Below are 19,679 nucleotides of genomic sequence, written 5' to 3'. Positions count from 1 at the left end.
AGCCCCCGCAGCTATTTGTGTTGTTCAAATGTTTCAAGGTGTCGGGATGGTTTCGTAACTTTTATTTTTTTCTTTTGTAGTTGTGATTTGGTATCATTTTTCGTCATTTTTGTTGTGTTTGTGCTGCTGGTGTGGCGGAAGGAGGAATTAACCGGATTTATCCCCTTTTCTTTTTCTATGTTGGATTTGCGTCTGATTATGAGGTTTGTATTAGCGTGATTAGTATGAATTTGAAAGAGTTGTTAACTTTTTTAAATATATGTTTTTTTGAAGTATATGGGCGTCGTAGACGTTTTTTGTTTGTTGATTCTTCTGGTATTAGTGTTAAGGCTGCGTGGTTTAGCTATGTTGTCAAATACAGTATGATGCAAAGCGGGGACAGTTGTAATCAGCTTTTTGGTGCCTTGCTGCTTTCTCGGGCTTCAGGTTTAAATGAAGTTTATTTTTATGAAGAATCGTCGCGTTTGCTGGTTGGTTTTTTAGTATGTAGGCTTTTCGGTGCAGTAGATGGTGTTGTAGGCGGCGTCAGTTGTTGTTACCGGAAACGTATGTATTTGCATCAAGCTGTAAAGTTGCTGAAGGAGTGGGCCAACGAAGCTTATTTCGGCTTCTTGTGGTCCGAAAGGTGTAAGTCAACATTTAGTCATTGCTGCTTGCATGGAGTGGAGTCGATTTTGCTCAGCTGCGGTGTTTTGGCAAAAGGTGATTGTGCCTTTCTTGCGCAACTTATTTCTAATGTTGTGATCCAAAAAAAGAATATATACTTTTTAACGAGTGATGCCCACATGCTAGAAGTTAGTCAGTGTTTATTGTCATCTGTGGAAACACAGTTGAGTGAGGTTTATGTGGAAGATGGGGTATTTATATCTGTTAACTTGCCCATAGAATCACGAATGCTGTTGGAGGGTGACTGTAGAGAAGGTGGTATACTGCTGTTTTCGTGCTCACTTGAGATGAGAGGTGCTGTGTTGGAGGACTTTCTAACGTTGGTGGGCAGTATAGGGGTTAGTTTCTTGGGATCCCAGCGCCTGATGTGTTGTGAGCTGAAGGAACTGCTTTTTGACATGGGAATAGTCTCTCTTGAGCGGTTGTCGTTGTGTGTCTGTGACGCTATCCAGCATGCAACGGGAGCAACACCATTTCATACCGAGCACGAGTTTTGTGCGTGGGCAGAATACGCTGGATCAGCGAAGCGGGGTTTCTTTAAGGTCGGAATGGTGCGCAGAGCAACGCTGTCAAGAGAGGGAGGGCTTTGGATATATGGAAAAAACAGTGTGGCGACAATAGTAATTCCCGTTGGTGATCCCATCACCAAGTTGGCTCTACTAGAAGTGTGTGAAAAGGCAGCTCAATACGCCTACGAGGTGTATTCTGGTTCGATGTATACCAACGGCGGGGTCGTTGGCATATGTTGTCTGTTTTTAGCTGAGTATATTTGCCGTCGGTTACCCCGTCACGGTAGTCAGAATGCGTACCTTCGGCACTTTGCTGGCGCCATACACGCCGTGCTGGTTTCACATGCTATTTGTCTTAACCCCTCTTTGGTGGAGCCTCCGGCAACGTATGTCCAGGAGGTAGAGAAAATTGCTGAGGATCACGCTAAGCTGATGAGTTCGATGTCATATGCAAATAGTGTTGTTGGGCAGTACAGAAGCGGTAGGTCTTATGTATCAAGTGGTCACATGGTGGATTGCGAAGAGTTTCGGCGGTCTGTGAGGGCTGTTGAGTTAGCCCTAGATTGTGTTTCGCTCATTTCTAAGTTAAAATTGTAGATATGTGTGGCAATCTAGTTTTAGTTTTTTTTTTGAATTATGCCTCAGTGCAGGTTAAAGCTTTCATTTTGCTTTGTATTGCTTGGAGCGTTATTGCGATTGTCACTGTGATATAAATTTATCTTTATATCACACATAAACTTTCACTTTGTTGAGACGTTCGTTTTTCTAGGTATATACATCTGTGTGTGTTGTTTTAGTATAAAGGATATGTCGGGTGACGGTAGTGATGGTTGGGGGGATATGGTTCTCCCGGGTGTGTTCATGCTCCGACGGAGCGCCGCTTTACCGCGGAAGCTAATTGGTCCTGTGTCGGATGGTGATAAAATGGAGATCATTGCATATAAAATCGAAGAAATTGAAAAGTATATTCAAAAACTAAAGGAGAGCAACGCTAACATCAATGAATTCTTGAATGATGAAGGACGTAATTCAGGGACAAGACATCAGACGTTATCGAGCAACGATATTAGCACCCTAAATGCCGATGGTGACGACCGCGTTCTTTTGGAGGCCCTTGCCGAAAACGCGGCCCTCATATCGTCGAAAACGAGGGAGCTAGAGGAGTTGAAGGCATTGTTACAAAACAATTGTTGTGCCTGCGCTTGTCGTTCGTATAGTTCTACCGATGGTGGAAGCGGTGTACAAGAACCCAGTGTCACCCACTTCACCGGAGATGAAGAAGAGAGCTCAGTTAATGATATGTCGATTGCTCGATTCAGTCTATGACATAAATGGCGGCATAACGTTCGTTTACCAATGTTAGCCATCCATATAACCCAAAGGCTTATCGAGTTGTTGCGCTTTTTTTTTTTAAAATGCGTATTTGCGTGTACTGGGTGCTTCTTGTTGTAAATAAGTACCTTCTTCATTTTGTTTCAACCCTTTTGACCCTTAGCCGCCTGAATTGTGCTAACTAAACTTCAATTTGGAAGGAAATATATGCCACCTAAGAAGAAGGATGACAAATCACAGGAGTCCCTTACGGTTCTCCTCGGGCGGCCAGGCAGTAATCTGAAGGTCGGCATTGTTGGGCTCCCGAACGTTGGTAAGTCCACATTTTTTAACGTGTTATCCAAAAAGGGAGTTCCAGCGGAAAATCGTCCGTTTTGCACGATAGATCCTAATACGGCGGACATAAACATTCCGGATGACAGATTTGACAAGCTGGTGCAGCTTAACAAGCCGGCGTCTGTTGTCCCAGCACAGGTTCATATACGTGATATTGCTGGCTTGGTACGCGGGGCCAGTCACGGGGAGGGGCTTGGCAATGCTTTCTTATCTCACATCAATGAATGTGATGGTGTTATTCATATGATCCGTGTTTTCGAGGAGGAAGACATCACTCATGTGGAGGGTGAACTCGATCCTGTCCGGGACTTGGACATCATCTTTTCAGAACTCGTACTGAAGGATTTACAGGTTGTCAACGGTTTGATTGATAAATTAACTGTGATAGTCAATCGCGGACTTGATAAAACCAAAAAGAATGATCTAGAAATATTGCATAAGGTAAGGGATCACTTAGAGAAGGGTGAACAGGTTCGGTGCTATCAGTGGAATAATAAGGAGATCGACTTTCTCAATACACTTCAACTATTGACGGCAAAACCGGCAATATTTCTGGCTAATATGTCCGAGAAAGATTTCATCCGTCAACGGAGTAAGTGGCTTGCGAAGCTAAAAGAATGGATCGACAAGCATACCGGGGAGCTTCTTATCCCAGTTTCCGCGGAGATGGAGGCCAACCTCCTTAATATGTCTTCAGAAGAAGCCGAAGAATTTCTCAAGCAAAATAAAACTAAGTCTCAAGTTCCGAAGATTATAACCAGTGCTTACCATGCGATTAACTTGATTCACTATTTTACAGCGGGCCCGGATGAAGTGAAATGTTGGACAATACAACGTGGCACAAAAGCCCCTCAGGCCGCTGGAAAGATTCATTCTGACATGGAGAAAGGGTTCATCTGTGCCGAGGTGATTCACTGGGAGGACTACGAAAAATTGGAGAGTGAAGCTGCCTGTCGCGAAGCAGGTAAGCAACATCAGGAGGGAAGGAACTATGAGGTAAGGGACGGTGATATAATCTTCTTCAAATTTAATGCAGCTAAAGGAGGTAAGAAGTAATAGAAAAGAGATGAAGTTCAATAACCACGATATTGGTGTTACTAACAAGAGGGCTTCCTCTATCCCATGAATTAAACCGTTTTGTGTTTGCGTTCCATTTTTGAATGATAAGTTGTGAGACGTGGATTGCGTATGCTTCCGATGTCCGTTTCAATACGGCTTTCTCCTTTGTTTTTTCCTTTCTATTCTCGGGACACTAGCTTATAGCTAGGCGCACTGGTATAGCAAGAAAGGAACGATAATAGAAAATGGACTTATTTGGAGCCTATGCTTCTCATGCACAGGCGGTGCTATGTACACCAGTAAGAGATAAGTATTCGATTTTGATGGAGGATGATAAAATTCGTGTGGGCACAAGTAGTATGCAGGGATGGAGGAGCACAATGGAAGATGCCCACGCCATTCACCTTTCCCTACCAAATCTTCCCCTTCATATATCTCCTCATGACGCTGCTATGGCAGCAGTCTTTGATGGACACTCGGGATGCAAAACGGCTCAGTTCGCTGCAACACATATGGCGAGATGGATAACTTCAAGTGAGTCGTTTGTTTCGGGAAATGTAGAAAACGCGATTTTTGAAGCCTTCATTTCGGGCGATGCAGCTATTCGGAGGAGTATGCCTCATGAGCAGAGTGGCTGCACGGGGAATTGCATAGTGCTAGTGCAGAATAATTTATACTGCGGTAATGTTGGCGATAGCCGTGCGGTTATGTGTCGGGGAGGGGTTCCCTTACCTCTAAGCGAGGATCATAAACCTACTCTTCTCAGGGAAAAGGAGCGGATAAAAAAAGCAGGATGTTACGTTCGAAACGGGCGTGTAAATGGTATACTGTCGTTGAGCCGCGCTTTAGGTGATTTTGCATTTAAGGACCACCATTTAAAACCTGAGGATCAAGCGATAAGCGCGGTTCCAGATGTTCTTCACGTGAAGCTCACGCCTCAGGATGAGTTCGTTGTTATCGCTTGCGATGGCGTGTGGGAGAAGTTTTCTAACGAAAGGGTTGTTAAATTTATTCGAGAGGAGGTGGGAGACCACGGCGATCTTTCGCTGGCATGTGAACGGTTGATGGACTCTTGCCTGGCTCCTGTGTCGGCTGCTCCTGGCGCGGATAATATGACCGTCATCATCGTTCAGTTTAAAAGTTCCTTTTTGAAGAGGGTAGAAGATGGCTTTGCCGACGATCATTCGAGTAATGTAAAATTATGAGTGAGGCGCGGTTTTGTGTCTTGGCTTGCATTGCGTTACCCACGTATGTAGCTTGCTGTACCTCAACATGGGTTGATAAGCGCTTCTTCCTAACACGTAACGCAGAGAACGGAACTGGTTAGGGGGTGGAGGAGGGCGCTCAGTGTTTGCTATGGGATTTTACAAGTGGGCATCAGGTAGTGTTGGCAGTCCTCAAACCTCATTTAGTTGTTGTATGAACTTCCTTATTTTTGAAGCTGTTTTACTTTTTTTTTTTTAAATCTTCCCACTTCACCGTTTTTCTTTTCTTTTTTTCCACAGTGCGCTCGCACTTTTTCAAGACGGCGCGGTTGTTTTGCGCAAAGCAGCAAATATAATTTTATATTTTTGCTGCTTCGTTTCATGAAACGACGTTCCTAACATCCTCACAGCAGCTAAGCACTTCCTTTATTTTTTCTCAAAAAAATATATAATGTCTTTGCTGTGGGGTTCCGTGCGAATCGAATGCAGCAATAAGTTCTTTCCAACTTAGTGAAATTCTCGTTGTGCACAAGTACTACCGGTTTTGTACCAACCCACCCGCACAAGTTGTGCTACGGAAGCGACGATAGATCAGGGGGACCACAGAGTGCCAAAGGGAGAAAAAAAAGCACATCTAAAGTGAGTTGATCATGCAGAGGGACGCTGACAGAATGAAGAGAAAGAAGGAAGAGCACCGAGATGAAGAGGAGTTTGGTGCCTTCCGCTTTGCTGATGGAAGTATGTACGAAGGAAAGTTCTGTCGCCGTGAGTCGAATGCTGATGGAACGGCTAAATCACAATTCCCATCTGCCCACCCACCAACGACGCGCAATGCACAACAGCAGGAACTTCCCCCTCCCATACCTTTTCACCATGGGAAGGGCGTTTTTAAAGATGCTGGCGGTTTGGTGTACGACGGTTGCTGGGTTGAGGGTGACATGACTGGGGAGGGTCTGCTACGGTTTCCCAGCGGCGCCACATATGAGGGTAGTATGTACGCAAACTCGTTTTGGGGGACGGGAACGTATACTTGGCCTGATGGCTCCCGCTACGAGGGGCAGTGGGAAAACAACAAAATGCATGGTAAAGGGACATATATCGATGCAAAGGGGAAACGTTGGGCTGGAAAGTTCCATCACGGACAGGGAGTTGGCTTGCTTGCGGAGGTTAGTTTATAGAGCACTCTGAGCACATGGGGTCTCGTTGATTGTTCTGAGTACCACCATGATCATTCGCATTTGTTATCCCGGTGCCATTTCCCACTGAGAGGCTCTCGTTCGATGAAGCACGAGGTGTGTGGGGCTGCGGCAGCAGTACCAATTTGTACAATGTGGAATATTGGGGCATATGATACGGTCATGATGAATAAAGAGGTTGACTCGCTCGCCGCGTTCTAGGTTGTGAACAAAAGAAAAAAAACTACTTTTTTTTTTTCCTGCATAGCCTTTTAATATATATATATATTTGACTTTGACCCTTCCTTGTTGTAGTCACGAAGTATGTCCGACGAACTAGGTGTAAAGGAACTCGCTGATCTCCTTGCAGACCATGAACCAATGGACCTTGTGGTTCCCTCCGACCCCTCAGAAGTAGAAGGTAGTTATGACGAAGTTTACAAGAAAGAACAGCAGGAAAGAGAAGAGAGCAGGAAACATAAAAGGAGGAAGCGTTCGCGTCATGGGGCCAAATCACGTATTAAGCATTCGGGAGGGAGAAAGAGCGATGGCGTGAACCCAAGGGTGCGATCCAAGTTTGTTATTGATGCTGCAGAGAGCGGGGAAACGGAATCTGACGATGGTTTTGTTGTTGGAAGTGATGAGGACAGCGAAAGTGACGTCTATGGTGGTCCGATGGCGATGCGCGAAGGAGGGAAACGACACATCTTTCTTGAGGGAGAAGAGGACATGACAGCCGAAGAGGTAGCGCGTGCTATTGAAGAACGGTACCGCTCTGGTAGGAAAAAAGCGAACCGAACAGAAGCGCTTTTGTCTTCTGGTATTCCTAAAGGGAAGCTGTCGTCACTACGTTATGCTTCGCATTTGCTGCCGCAGGATACGGATCCCAAAGTTTTCGCTGTTAAGTGTCGCCCTCGCATGGCTCGTGTGCTTGTCGCCCGATTAGTAAACAAATGCTACGCTTTTCGTATAGGTCGCAATTATGAGAAGCGAAAAGTTGACCTGGGTATTATTTCGGTGTTTTGCTTCGATCACGTGAAAGAATATATATATATTGAATCACACCGCAAAGCGTTTGTAGAGAATGCAATCAACGGGTTAGTTGGCCTGTTTCGAAGCAATATTTCTCTAGTAAATCCTTCAGAGCTGATGCAGATGATGGAACATCGGCCCTCAGAGGATAAGATTCGTGTAGGCTCCTTTGTTCGGCTGCGGCGGCGTCAATACCGCCTGGATATCGCGCAGGTAATTGCCGTTGACTCAGCCTCTCGACGCGTGACGGTTAAAGTGGTTCCTCGGGAGGACTTCGTTGGAAAAACTTGCAACAAACCTGAGGTGCGAATGCCCCAACGCTTATTTGTCCCAAATCTTGCCGTAGGAGCTCATAACCGGGGTGAAATGTACGCGTGGGGTGACCTCATTTTTGATGGCGAAGGATACCTTCACCTCAGCGTGTCCCTCAGCCAGGTTATAAGTGGGGTTAAGATGGAGAAGCCCACAGTAGAGGAGTTAGCTGCCTTCTTTAGCAGCGACCTTAACAGGGTGCGTGAGGCTGCTTCCCATTTCGCCTCCAACGGTCGTGGCTCAGCGGGGCTGCGCATTGGTGACATGGTGCGGGTGGTATCTGGACAGCTGCGCGAAACTGTGGGGACAATAGAAAATATTTTTCTGGACACAAATACGGTTGCCTTGTCATGTCGGGTTCCCATGAGGGGCGAGACAATAAAGCTTCGGGTCGAGCTTCCACTGTGTGTGAAGCACTTCACCGAGGGGACCCATGTCGTTATCGATGGGGGTGTGCATGCTGGTGAAAGTGGCACGGTGGTGAAGGCGCTGGGTGATGTTGTACATGTGTTCTCCGATAGGGCTACTGCTACACGCGAGTTGGTGGTTCGTGCAGATGACTGTCATCGGAGCAATCTCGTTGGCTCCTTCGGCCATACTTCGGGGTCATGGAAACTATTTGATCTAGTGATGCTGCCGGATTCCTCATCCGTCGCTTGTGTTGTGCGCCTAAACCGCAACGACGTATGCGTCTTGACAGATCGGATGGAGACGCGCTACTTGTCAACCACACAGATCAAGCCAGTCCTCACTGGGCGGCGCCAAACCACGGACCAGCTGGCTAACATGATTACCCGTGGATCTGAGGTGATTATACAGAATGACGACAGCTCTCCGTATCATCTCGACGGCCAGACTGGTCGTGTGGAACAGGTATTTAACACTACCCTTTTTGTGCGCGTAAAAACTGTGAAGGAAAACTCAGGGTTGGTAGCTGTCGATGCTAGTTGTGTCCTGCTTATTGGCGGTCGAACCACGACAAAACAGATACAACCAGCGAAGCAGCTTCCAACGGTAAATCGCAACCCACATAATGCTTCTCGAGCAGACCTGTCGGTTCCCAATCCTCGCATGACATCGGAAGACTGGGCGGGCAACTCCGAGTGGTACGAGATGGACATAGAGTAAGTGTGGCAGCGAGGTGTCTACGTAGTCTGCTTGGGGAATGCCGAGTCAAGGTAAGCTTAGCCAAAATTGTGGCAAGGCAAGGGAAATAGGAGTCACAATATCATATGTATCACATAGGAGCACGTGTTCGAGGGGAAGGAAAGCAATAATGGGCGGTGTATGTATATCCTCGTTTTGCATTATCCATTCCCTCCTTACGAATAAGGAAAGGGTAAGAGTTTTAAAGCGAGGCAGCGGGAATTGGTTGACCCGCCTAGATTTGGTGGGAGATAAGAATAAGGGCAGGGGTCAGCGCCCAAACCGGGTCAGTGGTATGGTTTGGGGTGTTACACTTTTTTAATTACTTGTTCTTCACCACTTTGTGTACGTACCCATGAGTACGTTCTCCCTCAAAACTTTTGTGCAGCTATCGGTAGACCTGTCTGGCCAGGAAGATGATGTGCAAGGGTCTATTTTCAAAATTGCCCCCAAATATTGTGTATCGGTTTCTTTACGCGAACACGGGCCTTAAAAGCTGTTGCTGGAAGGCGCCGCTAACTGCTCAGCGGCGGACGTTCCATCGTTCCCCTCAGCTGCACTTCGAGTTGAATCCTTCACAGCAGATGTACAGCATGGAACATGCATTTGAGGAGCCAACATTCCGCTTTATTTGTGAGGGCATCGATATAGACTACAAGGAGGAGGTGCGGCGGGCTTTAATGGAGGTGCTCCCCCGGAACCCATCAAATTTTGTCGTGCGTGATGACCTGCCTCAGTCCCAGGGTAGTTCTGTTCAGCGAACCGTCCAGCTCCTTCGTGCAATTGCCAAGAAGCGACTTCTTTCTTTTGCGCAGGTGAACTCTACCCCGCAGTTGTTTTGTACCTTCTATGAGGTCATCGCAATGTGTTGTACCCCACTTGCGCTGTTGGCTGCAGACCACTTCACCTTCGCGGCAATGATAGCGTTGTACGGGTCGAAAGAAATGAAGGCACTTCTGCTGGACCACGTTGACAGTTGCCACATTGTTGGGGCAATTGCCCACAGAGAGCTCATTGCTGAAGGCGTCCCTCTCAACACAGAAGCGCGCTACAACCGCGGCGAAAATGTTTTTGTACTGCGCGGTTCGGGAAAGTTTGCTGTTGTGGGTGCCGTGTGTGCGGACTGGGCTATTGTTACTGCCACCCTTACGCTTAACAAGGATGACAACATGGGGATTCATGCTTTCGCAGTGCAACTAAGGGAGGGTGGAGTGCTGAAAAAGGGCGTTAGTGCGAGGCCGATTAATGGAGAGAATGAAGCCATGACTGCTGCCGGCGTGGGCGTCCTTCACTTCGAGAATGTTACCATCCCTGTTACTTCCCTACTTCTTCCGTCCGAGATTGTTGATGGAAAACTTGTATTTGCGGGTGGTGCTGCCACTCTCACATCCGTACAGGCACTAACCCGCCAAATGCGGTTGGCATCCGGAGCACTTTACGTTGGAACCTTGAAGAGGAGTTTGACGAATATTGTCCGCTACGTCGCACAAAAGTGGATGGTGGGGCCTGATGGACGACGCAATTACCCAGTCTTTGGAGTGCAACATGTCCAATCGCCTCTTGTAAAGCTTCTCTGCACATCGTACGTTTACATGACCCTCTGGCGGCGCGTGCTTCCCGCCTTCACGAAGCCAGAGGCACAACCGGCGGACTACGAAGATGAGATGAAACTTGCCGGAACCCTGTACTTCTTAACGGATAATTTGTCGACTCTAAAGAGTTTTGCGGATGATTTTATGGATGTGCATTCCTCCCTCAGGAGCACCGGAACGTGCGACGTCCTTTTAACAGTTCAGATGCGGCGTGATGGGTTGGACCATTCTTCACTTATTCGAGAGGTGGCGTTCAAATCGGTCGTCAAAAATGTGGGCACTACCCATTGGGGTTGGTGGCTCTCCAGTTGTTTCCAGTCGTTTGCGGCGCTGGATAGGTTCGTTAAAAACCCCTTTTATTCACCACGAATTGCGGATCTGGGAAGGCATCGGATTTTTTTTAGTCACAAGCATTACCGCGAGAAGAAGCGCCTACGGCAATCCCGTGAAATAGAAAGGCGTAAAGGCGGCTCCGAGCACCAATGGTACGACTGGGTAATGTTTCGTCACGAACAGGTGGTGCACTGCGGCGAAGCGTACATGGAAATGTTCGCACTGGAAGTGATGATGGACGAAACCCAGGCCTGTACCGATCCTCGAGCGAGAAAAATACTACGTGACATGGGGTGGATATTTGCCCTTTCCAGGCAGCAGGACCGGTTAGATTACTTTCTCACCCAACAAATGATGAGTCCCAGCAAATCCTGCATCCTCAGCTCCCATCTTGATAACATTGTTACTGTCATGGCGCCGCAGTGTGTAAACCTTGTCGACGCTTTCCAGGTTCCGAGGGCTCTACGCGCCCCCTGCGCTGCAGAGGATATGGAGTCCTACTGGACCATCCCGGGAACCGACACAGGGATACAACGGGGGGATAAGGTTCTTCTGTTTGGCGATAGGAAGCCTTTCGGAAACACTAAGGCGGAGCAAGAGAAGATGGAGGAATCAAGGGAAGATTTTGATCTTTTCCATGGGCTAGCGGGCAAACAGTCCTTTGCACAAGAGAAATGATGCATTCAACTACTTCAATCGCTTGATTCTTTCTTTTTCTTTTTTCAGTGCGCACTCGTGTGAAAATTTGGTATCCCCTGGTTTAGTGCGGCTCTCATTTTCTTCCCCTTCTTCTGCACCACTTCTTGTGCATGTGGTAATACCCCGCCCCCGATTGTGGCATTATCGTTTTATTCTCCAATGGGAATTACCCTATTCGTGTTTTCTTTTTCGTGGTGTCCATCATTTTAACAACAACGAACCATGTCTTTCTCGGTGGAGATATGGACGCCGTACACGAGGCACACCTAGAGAAGATATTGGAGAGGCGTCGGCGGCGCAACGCGCCCAACGCCGCAGTCACCATATCCTGTTCTCCTCCTGCAGGCGCAGCAACGGATGAACAAGTGCAGGCAATCGAAGGAACAGAAACGAGAAGGGCATCGTCTGCCACGTCCCCAAAGGATTTGGTGTCGGGAAATCGCCCCCGTGCTCAAGAAGCAGTTGATGCGGTGCCGGAGGTTACCCGCACCTGCAATTCGTCTGCTCACTCAGCGGAGCCCACCCGGGGAGGTGCGGAGGATGACCGCTGTGTGCCGTGCTTAGTCATTAATGTTAGCACGTACCCGGACAGTGACAGCAACCGGAGAAGATTTACAATGCTAAGCACGGATACGGGGTACTGTAGCTTCCCCATATCACCTCACGGTAACCCCCGTGGAAACGGTAATTGTGAAGGGAGCCGCTGGGAGGCTGCATGTCATCGGACAAACAGTCTTTATTCTTCCGTCAATGGCGAAAGGGGTGCGATTAACACTGTTACTGCACTTTATGACGAATTTCCCATCGGCCGAACAGTACCGCAGCTTTCTTACAGCAAGCCTGAAGCGTGCTTCAACCCATCGGGGGAAAACACCAATGATTTGAGCATGCGCAGGTTCGGCTCACCCGGGCGGTGCGTTGTGAGGTTAGTCCATCGTCAACCCCTTGAGGAAGCGTGTGTTCAGCCTTTGCGCTACGACAGCCCCAACTGTACGCCGGTTTCCCGCACTGGCCATGCAGATAGCCTTGCCGTTTGCCCCATTTTTTCACTTGACACACCACGTCGCGGTGAGCGGGTGCAGCACCTACAGAATACAATTTCTAGAGACACGGGTAAGCTGGAGGGTGACAGACTACAATCAGGGGAGCTGTTTCTTGAAGCGGAGGAACCAAAGCCCTTACCAGCTCCACTGCAGGTGTCACCATTGCCGGGTGCTCAGGGGGGCGTAGGCACGGTTTCTCTGCGTCCTAACGCCCTGACTAGGCTTCCGGTTGATGAGTTGAGGCTGACCACCTATGCGCCTGTGTCTTTGCTATGTGGCGGTGACTGGTTCTACAAGTGGAGCAGCAGGGCGGGCACCTGCTCTCCGCGGTGGGTATGGGTGGATATTGTGAATTTATTCCTTTTATGGGCGCATTGGGAGACCTTTGAGACGACATTCGCTAGGAAAATTAGGTTAGATCATATCACCCGCGTGTGCTACAAAGAAACATGTGAATCAGAGGAAGTTGAATGCAGAAGTCCCACTCGCGCCCCACGCACTCCGCATACGTTGCTCGTGAAAACTTCGAGAAGGCTTCTGAGGCTAAGCACGGAATCCAAATCGAAGGCCGATATCTGGTGCAAAGCCCTGGCAAACCTTTTATCGCATCTCACCTCTCCAAGGTCTCAAGCGACCATGAGCAGCGACGACCCAGTTGCTGCTATTACGCAGTTGGATGACCAGAGCGCACATGTAGTATAAAAGAGGTGCACATAGAAGTTGTTTCTTCCTTTTCCTTTTTTTTTTGCATGCTTGTAACCGCGGCAGGGACCCGGTTTCGACCTGTCACCAGTCTCCGAGAAGAGGGTTAGGTGGGTGCGGTTCATTTCTTCGGGTTCCCTGCGTGGTTTCTGCGCCAACATATTCGCTGGGACTGAATTGCGGTGCCTCTGCAAAGCTTCTGTGAGTCCGATTTTGATCCGCGTCCGTTCAGAACGGGTGGACAGCGATGGGAAGTGAGGGTAATGGTTGAGATTGCTTTATATTCCTGTATATTCGTGGCAGGGGGATGAGACGTAATTAGTTGAAATGAGATGGTGCATGAGGGTATGTGGGTGTGGAGCACTTGGGTTGGAAGTTTTAAGGACATAGACGGAATAGTAGGAGGGGTGCTCTTACTTATTCTCCGCTCTGTTCGAACCAGTCGGGGCGAACCCCACCATGGACTGCTGCAAAAGGCACAACAACAACCGTTCATTTATCACTTCTTCCATCTCCGTATATATTGACCCTGCTCCGTTTGATGAAGACACGGGAGATCGGGTTGCTCTCCATTTTGTTTCATTCTGTCTTTGCGTCCAAATTCTCGGGGTGAGCGACTCGTTGTTTCTTTCGCTTACCGGAGGTGCCACTGCCACTTGACTTACTAGCGATGCGATTCTCTCTATCCCATTTGCTCGTATCGATGCACCGATAATTTGAGGGTAAAGTTTTCAAGGTTTCCTAGCATCGCAAGGGGATCGAAACGGACACAGATACGGTGAGGAGCGGCATGGCAACAAGAGGTGTGGCTCCCCCACCCCCCGTCGTGCGGGTCCCACTGCTTGAGCCAACGCCTACATCCGTCACCGCAGCTCGCTCCCTCTGGGGAAAACCCCCTGCACTGCCTTCGACTGGCAGTATACTGACCGATCACTATCAAACAGCGCACCCTGGCCGCGTGCTTGAGAGTGTTGCTTGCGCCGAAACAGCAATACTTGACAGCGCCGCACGGATGGCTCACATCGAAGAGCTCCTGCGCAGCGTCCATAAGCACTGTGATGCTCCGACGAGGGAGACGGCTGCCGTCGCGGGTGCACTACCACAAAGCGAGTGCACAAAAGCAAAATGCCGAACGCCAATTGGCACTTCTCTGGAGCAGCGGGAAGACCAGAGACATCGGGGTAAAGGCCTTCGACCTCCCTCACCACGTCCGCCCCGCCGTGACGAGTCGCCGGCAAAGCCGGGGTGGAATCGGAGGACTCCAACCCCGCGCAAAAAGCCTGTCGTAAGTGACCCGGTCACAGAGCCACGTCGTGTTACCCGCAGCTCGAGCGCCGATAATCCGAGGCGCCCGCAGCAGGAAGGTTTGAAACGTGTTGGAAGTACGGGATCTGATGCTCACACTCAAAGAGTGTCGGGCAAGAGTTATGCCGCGCCTTCAGAGAGTGTGCGAAGGCCCTCGAACCGGTCAGCGCCCTCAAACTCAAGGGCATCTTCCGTGGTTGTGTCCCTCGCCCGGAAGGCGGAGGGTACGACTACGCTCGATTCTGTGGGGAGGGAACCATCAGTCATCGACTCACGTTTGGATTTCATGCAGTCAGCCCTTCGGGATGCTCAGGAGCGTGCAACGCGGGCGGAAGCTCGATGTGAGGAGCTAGAGGTAGCTTTCCATGCACTGAAACTTCAGCACGACGAAGCTACCACGCGGTTGGAGGAGCGTCAGTCCCAGTTGGTTGCGCAAGTTCAGTATCTTTTACAGTGGGTACGGCAGTTGGAGGAGGCAATATTGGTCAAAGGAGAGGTATTACTAACAAAAACGGAGTGTGTGGACGGAGCTGGCGTGGCTCGTGGTTCACAAAACCGCTGCGTAACAGAAGAAGCCAACTCCGGGTCTCTACTTGCACCGGGTGGTACCCGAGGGAAGCCAGTTCACCAGGAGACAGGCGCAAAAGGCGTGACTCTGCGCGTGCCACCGACTCCACCAATGGCTCTCAGGCTTCAACACAAGTGAGGAATATATTTGTGTATACTCAGTGCTGTTGTTATCGTCATTTCGGTCTGTTTATATGTTCGTACAGCCGTCAGCACGCTGCTAAACGAATAGAGTAGATAGATGCAAAAAGGACTTGCATGTGAACGCCAGTTCGTTACAAGGGGATAGAAGCAACAAAACGAAAACGGGTGGTGCCCACCTCTGGAGTCGGCGGAAAAGAGTGGTTCGTGTTAATACACGGAGTGCTTTTTTGAAAGCCGTCACCATAGATATGTTCTTTGTACATAAGGGCGTGGTGTTGATCGTTATCTAGTTATACCTTTCTTAATGTTTTGGACGCATGACCATGTCCCTCCATTCGGGGCACGAAACTATAGACAGCTGCAAAATCATAGTAGCCGATGAATTGTGATGGCCGACCGGAAGTGGAGCCTCATCTCGTTTCTGTTTTAATTTTTTAGAAAGCTCCTTACCCTCCCCCCCACGCCTTCCCTACAGCGCTGTGTGACTGTTTGTTGCGATTTATGCAACTCCCGGTGCTTGGCCGATGAGGTACAAGCACGATGATTCTGTATGAACTATCTTCCGCTCGTTGAATCGCTTACCTTTTCCCCTTGCTGTAATTACTGGGTTTGTACACATGTGTGCGTTTTGTGCATTTACTAGGGGAGTTTTGGGCAGAAGGACATTCTTGCGTACGCGTCTACGTAGAAATATATACATACCTTCATCAACAATAAGGATTGTTTTCATGACACAGGAACATGGTAGTGAGGAAGGCACACTTAACGCCCTCCGGACGGCTTTGTCATCCGGGAAGGCGGACTCTATACGGACTCTCGATGAAAACGCAGTCCTTTTGCATCATAAGCAAGCTGTTCCGGAACTGCTGCAGTTGTGTAACTCTGTTGGCGGTTCCCACAGCATGTCGCTACTGAACACTGCATGGAAACTCCTGCTTTCAGTTGCCGCCCTGAAAGATGTTACCGCGGGCCTTTACTGCAAAATTCTACACTTCATGCTCTCGCAACTACAGCACCACATTTTTTCGCACGACTGGTCTGATCCGAAACAAATTAAACTCACAACCTTCGTGGCCTCATACCTTGTTTCGACCGTGAGGAAGCATCCGTCGTTTGCGGTGCGGGATGAAGCATTTGTTAACTCGATATTGGATCTTCATATCACGACCGTCTTCACACTTGTTACTACCGAGAATGGGGAGGCTGCGCAACAACTGCAGAAACAAGTTGGGGTGCGGCTGCTTGGCACACTCGGAGCTTTAGGGGGAACACTGGGTGAACAGCAGGTTGGGGAGGATGGGGGCTGGTCGCCGTTGCTTGTGAAGTGTCTGAGAACTGCTCCTTCGGAGGTAGCGACATCGTTGGGAGATGAGGTGGACGTTGATTCTATAACGGCGGTGGCAGCAATGACGGCCATGTTGGCGATGGCGCGTTCGATGGTGCCGTTGTTGGAGAAGCCAGCTTCTCTAGAGCGGTTGTTGGAGGTTTCGCTCTTGTGGCTACCAGACATGACAGTTGTCCTTGTTGAGCAAGATAGTGGGGCATGTGCACTGCACAAACGCGTCTCACAGCTCGCAAAGGAGCTCCCACGGGAGGTGTACTACGCAGGTCGGGGGCATGAGGTGGAAGCGATGGAGTCGTCACAGGAGCTTGACCTTGGGGCACAGCTCATGTTGCTGCTGCGTAGTACCGTTCGAAGGAGCGTGCAGTTGGATCAGCAGGACGGAAACCTCGAAAAGAATGGGAGTGGCTTCATGTGCGGTGTGCTACAGCGCTTTCGGGTTTTCAGTATTTTGCTTGCCGCGCTTCTTGTACCAAACGATACTAGCGCCGCTCGGGTGCTGTTGGTGTGGGAGGCGGCGCTACACGCTCTTCCTGGCGCTTTGCGTCGAACCTTGGGGGAAGAGCTGCTGCTCCTAGGCGAGGGACAGCTATGTGCTCTGCGCAGATCACATACTCTGCAGCATGATAAAGTGGAGACTCTGCGCAGATTTCTCAATCTACTAGCCGTCCTTACAGCGGAGATATGCCGCCTGTTGCGAGTCCCGCCTGAGGTGCTCACTGGCACAAGGAACGACTCTACGGTTGGATCCGTGCCTCCGGAAGGTCCGACGTTTCATCGCATGGTAAGCATACTGTACCACCAGTCGCGTGTGTATCAGTGGTGGTGGGAGGAGATGCTGGTGCTCAGCGGTAATGAGCGCGCAGCGGGTGCAGCGGTGTCAGCGACTCCACCGGGAACGGCTGTTTCGGCTCTCCATGACGAGCTTCAATCCGCTTTTTCACACAATGAAGGGGATCAGAAACAACGTCTGTGCATGGTTCTAACATCGGTCCCAGGAAAGCTTGTTGAAATTTTGCGGCAGTGCAACCACACGAGCGGTTCACGTAGCATCAACGTGGTGCCCTTGTTCTCTGTTGCCACGCGTGCTATTGAGGCGCTTTACAACTCAGCTGACTCGTCGGATGATGTTCGCGTGTGTGCACGATTTGTAGCTGCGGAGATTGTTGCTGTTGCAGGACTTTTACAGTGTGGTGATTCAGCCTATAGCACACTGTTGCACCGCCTGGTGCAGATAAGCTTCAAACCCTTGGAATCCGGAAGCGACTTACATGGTAGTAGGCTCAGCGGAGAGCCAGCCGACAGGTCTCAGTGTGTGGAGGGGATCTTGCGCTACCACGCGGCGGTGTGTTTGTACCTTTTTGCGCAGCGCGAAACCTCGGTACCGGTGGCGGAGTTGTGTCCTGGGGGCTCTGTCGCTACGGCACTCCGTCAGATTCTGGAAGGGAAGGGGCTTACTACTGGTGGCGACGTGACCATGCACTCATGCGAGGCCTTATTGGCGCCACAAGTTACCGTCTGGCAAATGCTTTTTCCCCACTTGGGTCGGGTTCCAACTTCAGAAACAAAGGCAATCAAAGGGGGTTCACAGGGATCGCAGCTCACTGTGGATGCGTCAAGTGATTCTTCCCACTGTTCTTCGCAGAGTACCCCCGGCAGACTTCTTCTTCCACTGCAGAAGTGTGAGGAGACTCTTCGGTTGTTTTTGGAGTCGCAGGAGTCAGTTGGCCGTTCGTTGACGCGAGAGGAAACAGAGACATTGACCCGTGTGGAGCAACTTGTTGCAGCTGCTGCTGTGATGCTCCGCCCCGATATCAAGAGCAACGGACAGGGGAGATTTGTCTCGTCAGAGGGGCCCTCCGGACCGTTTTGATATTCCTTTACTGAGTGAGCGAGTGGGGGAAAATGGCGGGCGCAAGAGGTGGGGGATCGAGCGGGCGCAAATGCACAAGTCATGAGAGTGACGTGATATGATTGGCGGCTCTAAGTACTGTCAAATGTTGCGTTTCGTAGATTCGAAGAGCCAATGCGGTGGTGTTTTTTTTTTGTTTGCTTCGCTCTTGCCACGTGTTTGACCTGGCTTTCTCTTGTATCATGTGCTTTATTGCATTGTGCGATGAAGTGTTACAACGCGAACATTGTGTGCTTTTCCCCCTTGTACTGTCTTTGTTTTACTTAACTAACTGTTAAGTACACCTGTTTCCCCCGTGCCGTGTTCTTTGTTTTTGTGCACCTGGAGCCAGTACGAGTACGAGTAAGAGTCCTGAAGCCGTATGCCCCCCTCGCACACGCTTTTGAATCGACGTGGCCAACAGTTCAGTTCTAGGATGCATGTAGGGGCGAAACGAAAGCGAGTTGAGGACAACGCTTCTCCAGTTAGCAGTTTGTACCGTCCTTTGTGCCGTGGACTATCCACAAGAGGATCGGGAGCTTCCGCTGTTAGTTGCCCCTCCGTCGTTGTTATACTCGAAAAAGCTGGACTACTGCTTGGGCGCGAGGGCGTTGTGGACGCGTACGATCGCGCGGGGTCAACTACCATTGCGAATGCTTCACTGCGCGACGTGCGACCAGATATCGTTCATCAATGTCTTCTCGCTCTGTTTGACTCTGGCCTTGCCCAAGAGCAACGCCAGTTACGCGTGTTCATCAACCTATTTTCCCGTGGAGGCCGCACTGTTGAGGTTTCCCCTTCACTGCGTCCACCACGTACGCTTCGCAGGTTCAAGGGTCTCGTGGCGGCGCTATTACGCGATGGTGTAGTCCGGTCGCAAGATGGCGAAGTTTTGCTTCAAGTACTCCCTGGCTCGCTTGCCCCAGTTCTTCCGTATGGCGCAGAAGTAATTGGACTTACCAACGCCCATAGTGCGCCTGTTCGCACCCCCACGCAGTTGGCTCGCGCAGCTCTGGAAAACCCCGTGGATGACAAGCTGCAGGGTGGCTTGAAGGGAGTCGCGGGCTTTTTCTGCATTTGTTGCTCTGAGGATGGAAGTCTCGATGGGGTGGATTATGTCACGCAGCAGGTTTGTCTCAGCGCCTACCCGATGACAGCACATGTCATGTGCTCCCGCCTTTGTGAAGGATTCTCGCGTGCAGCAGCCACCGGCAATCGTTAAGGGACAAGTTCGGCGAGGGTTTGAGTGTGAAGGACCTTGTTGAGAAGTAACGAAGGTGGGGATAAAA

The 19,679-nt window shown here is 49.8% G+C and overlaps 11 protein-coding genes across 11 annotated transcripts, besides 2 other annotated features; all 11 read left to right on the top strand.

Annotated features, from left to right (window-relative positions):
- Positions 1-19,679: part of a sequence feature (sequence corresponds to BAC RPCI93-30M24) that runs on past both edges of the window.
- On the top strand, positions 225-1,772 carry Tb927.2.5080 (hypothetical protein, conserved; the record flags this gene model as incomplete). The annotated part of the gene is made up of 1 exon (XM_946591.1): positions 225-1,772. The coding sequence occupies one exon, from the start codon at positions 225-227 to the stop codon at positions 1,770-1,772; it is 1,548 nt and encodes a 515-aa protein (XP_951684.1).
- Tb927.2.5070 (hypothetical protein, conserved) lies at positions 1,983-2,501 on the top strand (the record flags this gene model as incomplete). The annotated part of the gene is made up of 1 exon (XM_946590.1): positions 1,983-2,501. One exon carries the CDS (start codon positions 1,983-1,985, stop codon positions 2,499-2,501), a length of 519 nt encoding a protein of 172 aa, XP_951683.1.
- On the top strand, positions 2,715-3,899 carry Tb927.2.5060 (GTP binding protein, putative; the record flags this gene model as incomplete). Its single annotated transcript, XM_946589.1, has 1 exon — positions 2,715-3,899. One exon carries the CDS (start codon positions 2,715-2,717, stop codon positions 3,897-3,899), a length of 1,185 nt encoding a protein of 394 aa, XP_951682.1.
- On the top strand, positions 4,148-5,107 carry Tb927.2.5050 (protein phosphatase 2C, putative; the record flags this gene model as incomplete). The annotated part of the gene is made up of 1 exon (XM_946588.1): positions 4,148-5,107. One exon carries the CDS (start codon positions 4,148-4,150, stop codon positions 5,105-5,107), a length of 960 nt encoding a protein of 319 aa, XP_951681.1.
- On the top strand, positions 5,758-6,285 carry Tb927.2.5040 (hypothetical protein, conserved; the record flags this gene model as incomplete). The annotated part of the gene is made up of 1 exon (XM_946587.1): positions 5,758-6,285. The coding sequence occupies one exon, from the start codon at positions 5,758-5,760 to the stop codon at positions 6,283-6,285; it is 528 nt and encodes a 175-aa protein (XP_951680.1).
- Positions 6,553-6,573: a sequence feature (AT_rich).
- Positions 6,607-8,754, top strand: Tb927.2.5030 (transcription initiation protein, putative; the record flags this gene model as incomplete). Its single annotated transcript, XM_946586.1, has 1 exon — positions 6,607-8,754. The coding sequence occupies one exon, from the start codon at positions 6,607-6,609 to the stop codon at positions 8,752-8,754; it is 2,148 nt and encodes a 715-aa protein (XP_951679.1).
- Tb927.2.5020 (hypothetical protein, conserved) lies at positions 9,189-11,375 on the top strand (the record flags this gene model as incomplete). The annotated part of the gene is made up of 1 exon (XM_946585.1): positions 9,189-11,375. The coding sequence occupies one exon, from the start codon at positions 9,189-9,191 to the stop codon at positions 11,373-11,375; it is 2,187 nt and encodes a 728-aa protein (XP_951678.1).
- Tb927.2.5010 (hypothetical protein, conserved) lies at positions 11,639-13,141 on the top strand (the record flags this gene model as incomplete). The annotated part of the gene is made up of 1 exon (XM_946584.1): positions 11,639-13,141. The coding sequence occupies one exon, from the start codon at positions 11,639-11,641 to the stop codon at positions 13,139-13,141; it is 1,503 nt and encodes a 500-aa protein (XP_951677.1).
- Positions 13,932-15,152, top strand: Tb927.2.5000 (hypothetical protein, conserved; the record flags this gene model as incomplete). The annotated part of the gene is made up of 1 exon (XM_946583.1): positions 13,932-15,152. One exon carries the CDS (start codon positions 13,932-13,934, stop codon positions 15,150-15,152), a length of 1,221 nt encoding a protein of 406 aa, XP_951676.1.
- Positions 15,775-18,372, top strand: Tb927.2.4990 (hypothetical protein, conserved; the record flags this gene model as incomplete). The annotated part of the gene is made up of 1 exon (XM_946582.1): positions 15,775-18,372. One exon carries the CDS (start codon positions 15,775-15,777, stop codon positions 18,370-18,372), a length of 2,598 nt encoding a protein of 865 aa, XP_951675.1.
- On the top strand, positions 18,773-19,612 carry Tb927.2.4980 (hypothetical protein, conserved; the record flags this gene model as incomplete). Its single annotated transcript, XM_946581.1, has 1 exon — positions 18,773-19,612. The coding sequence occupies one exon, from the start codon at positions 18,773-18,775 to the stop codon at positions 19,610-19,612; it is 840 nt and encodes a 279-aa protein (XP_951674.1).

Source organism: Trypanosoma brucei, chromosome 2 (genome assembly GCF_000002445.2).
Source record: "Trypanosoma brucei brucei TREU927 chromosome 2, complete sequence".
Lineage (NCBI taxonomy): Eukaryota > Euglenozoa > Kinetoplastea > Trypanosomatida > Trypanosomatidae > Trypanosoma > Trypanosoma brucei.
Note: the sequence above shows the minus strand (reverse complement) of the source record. Positions and strands in the feature narration are given on the sequence as shown.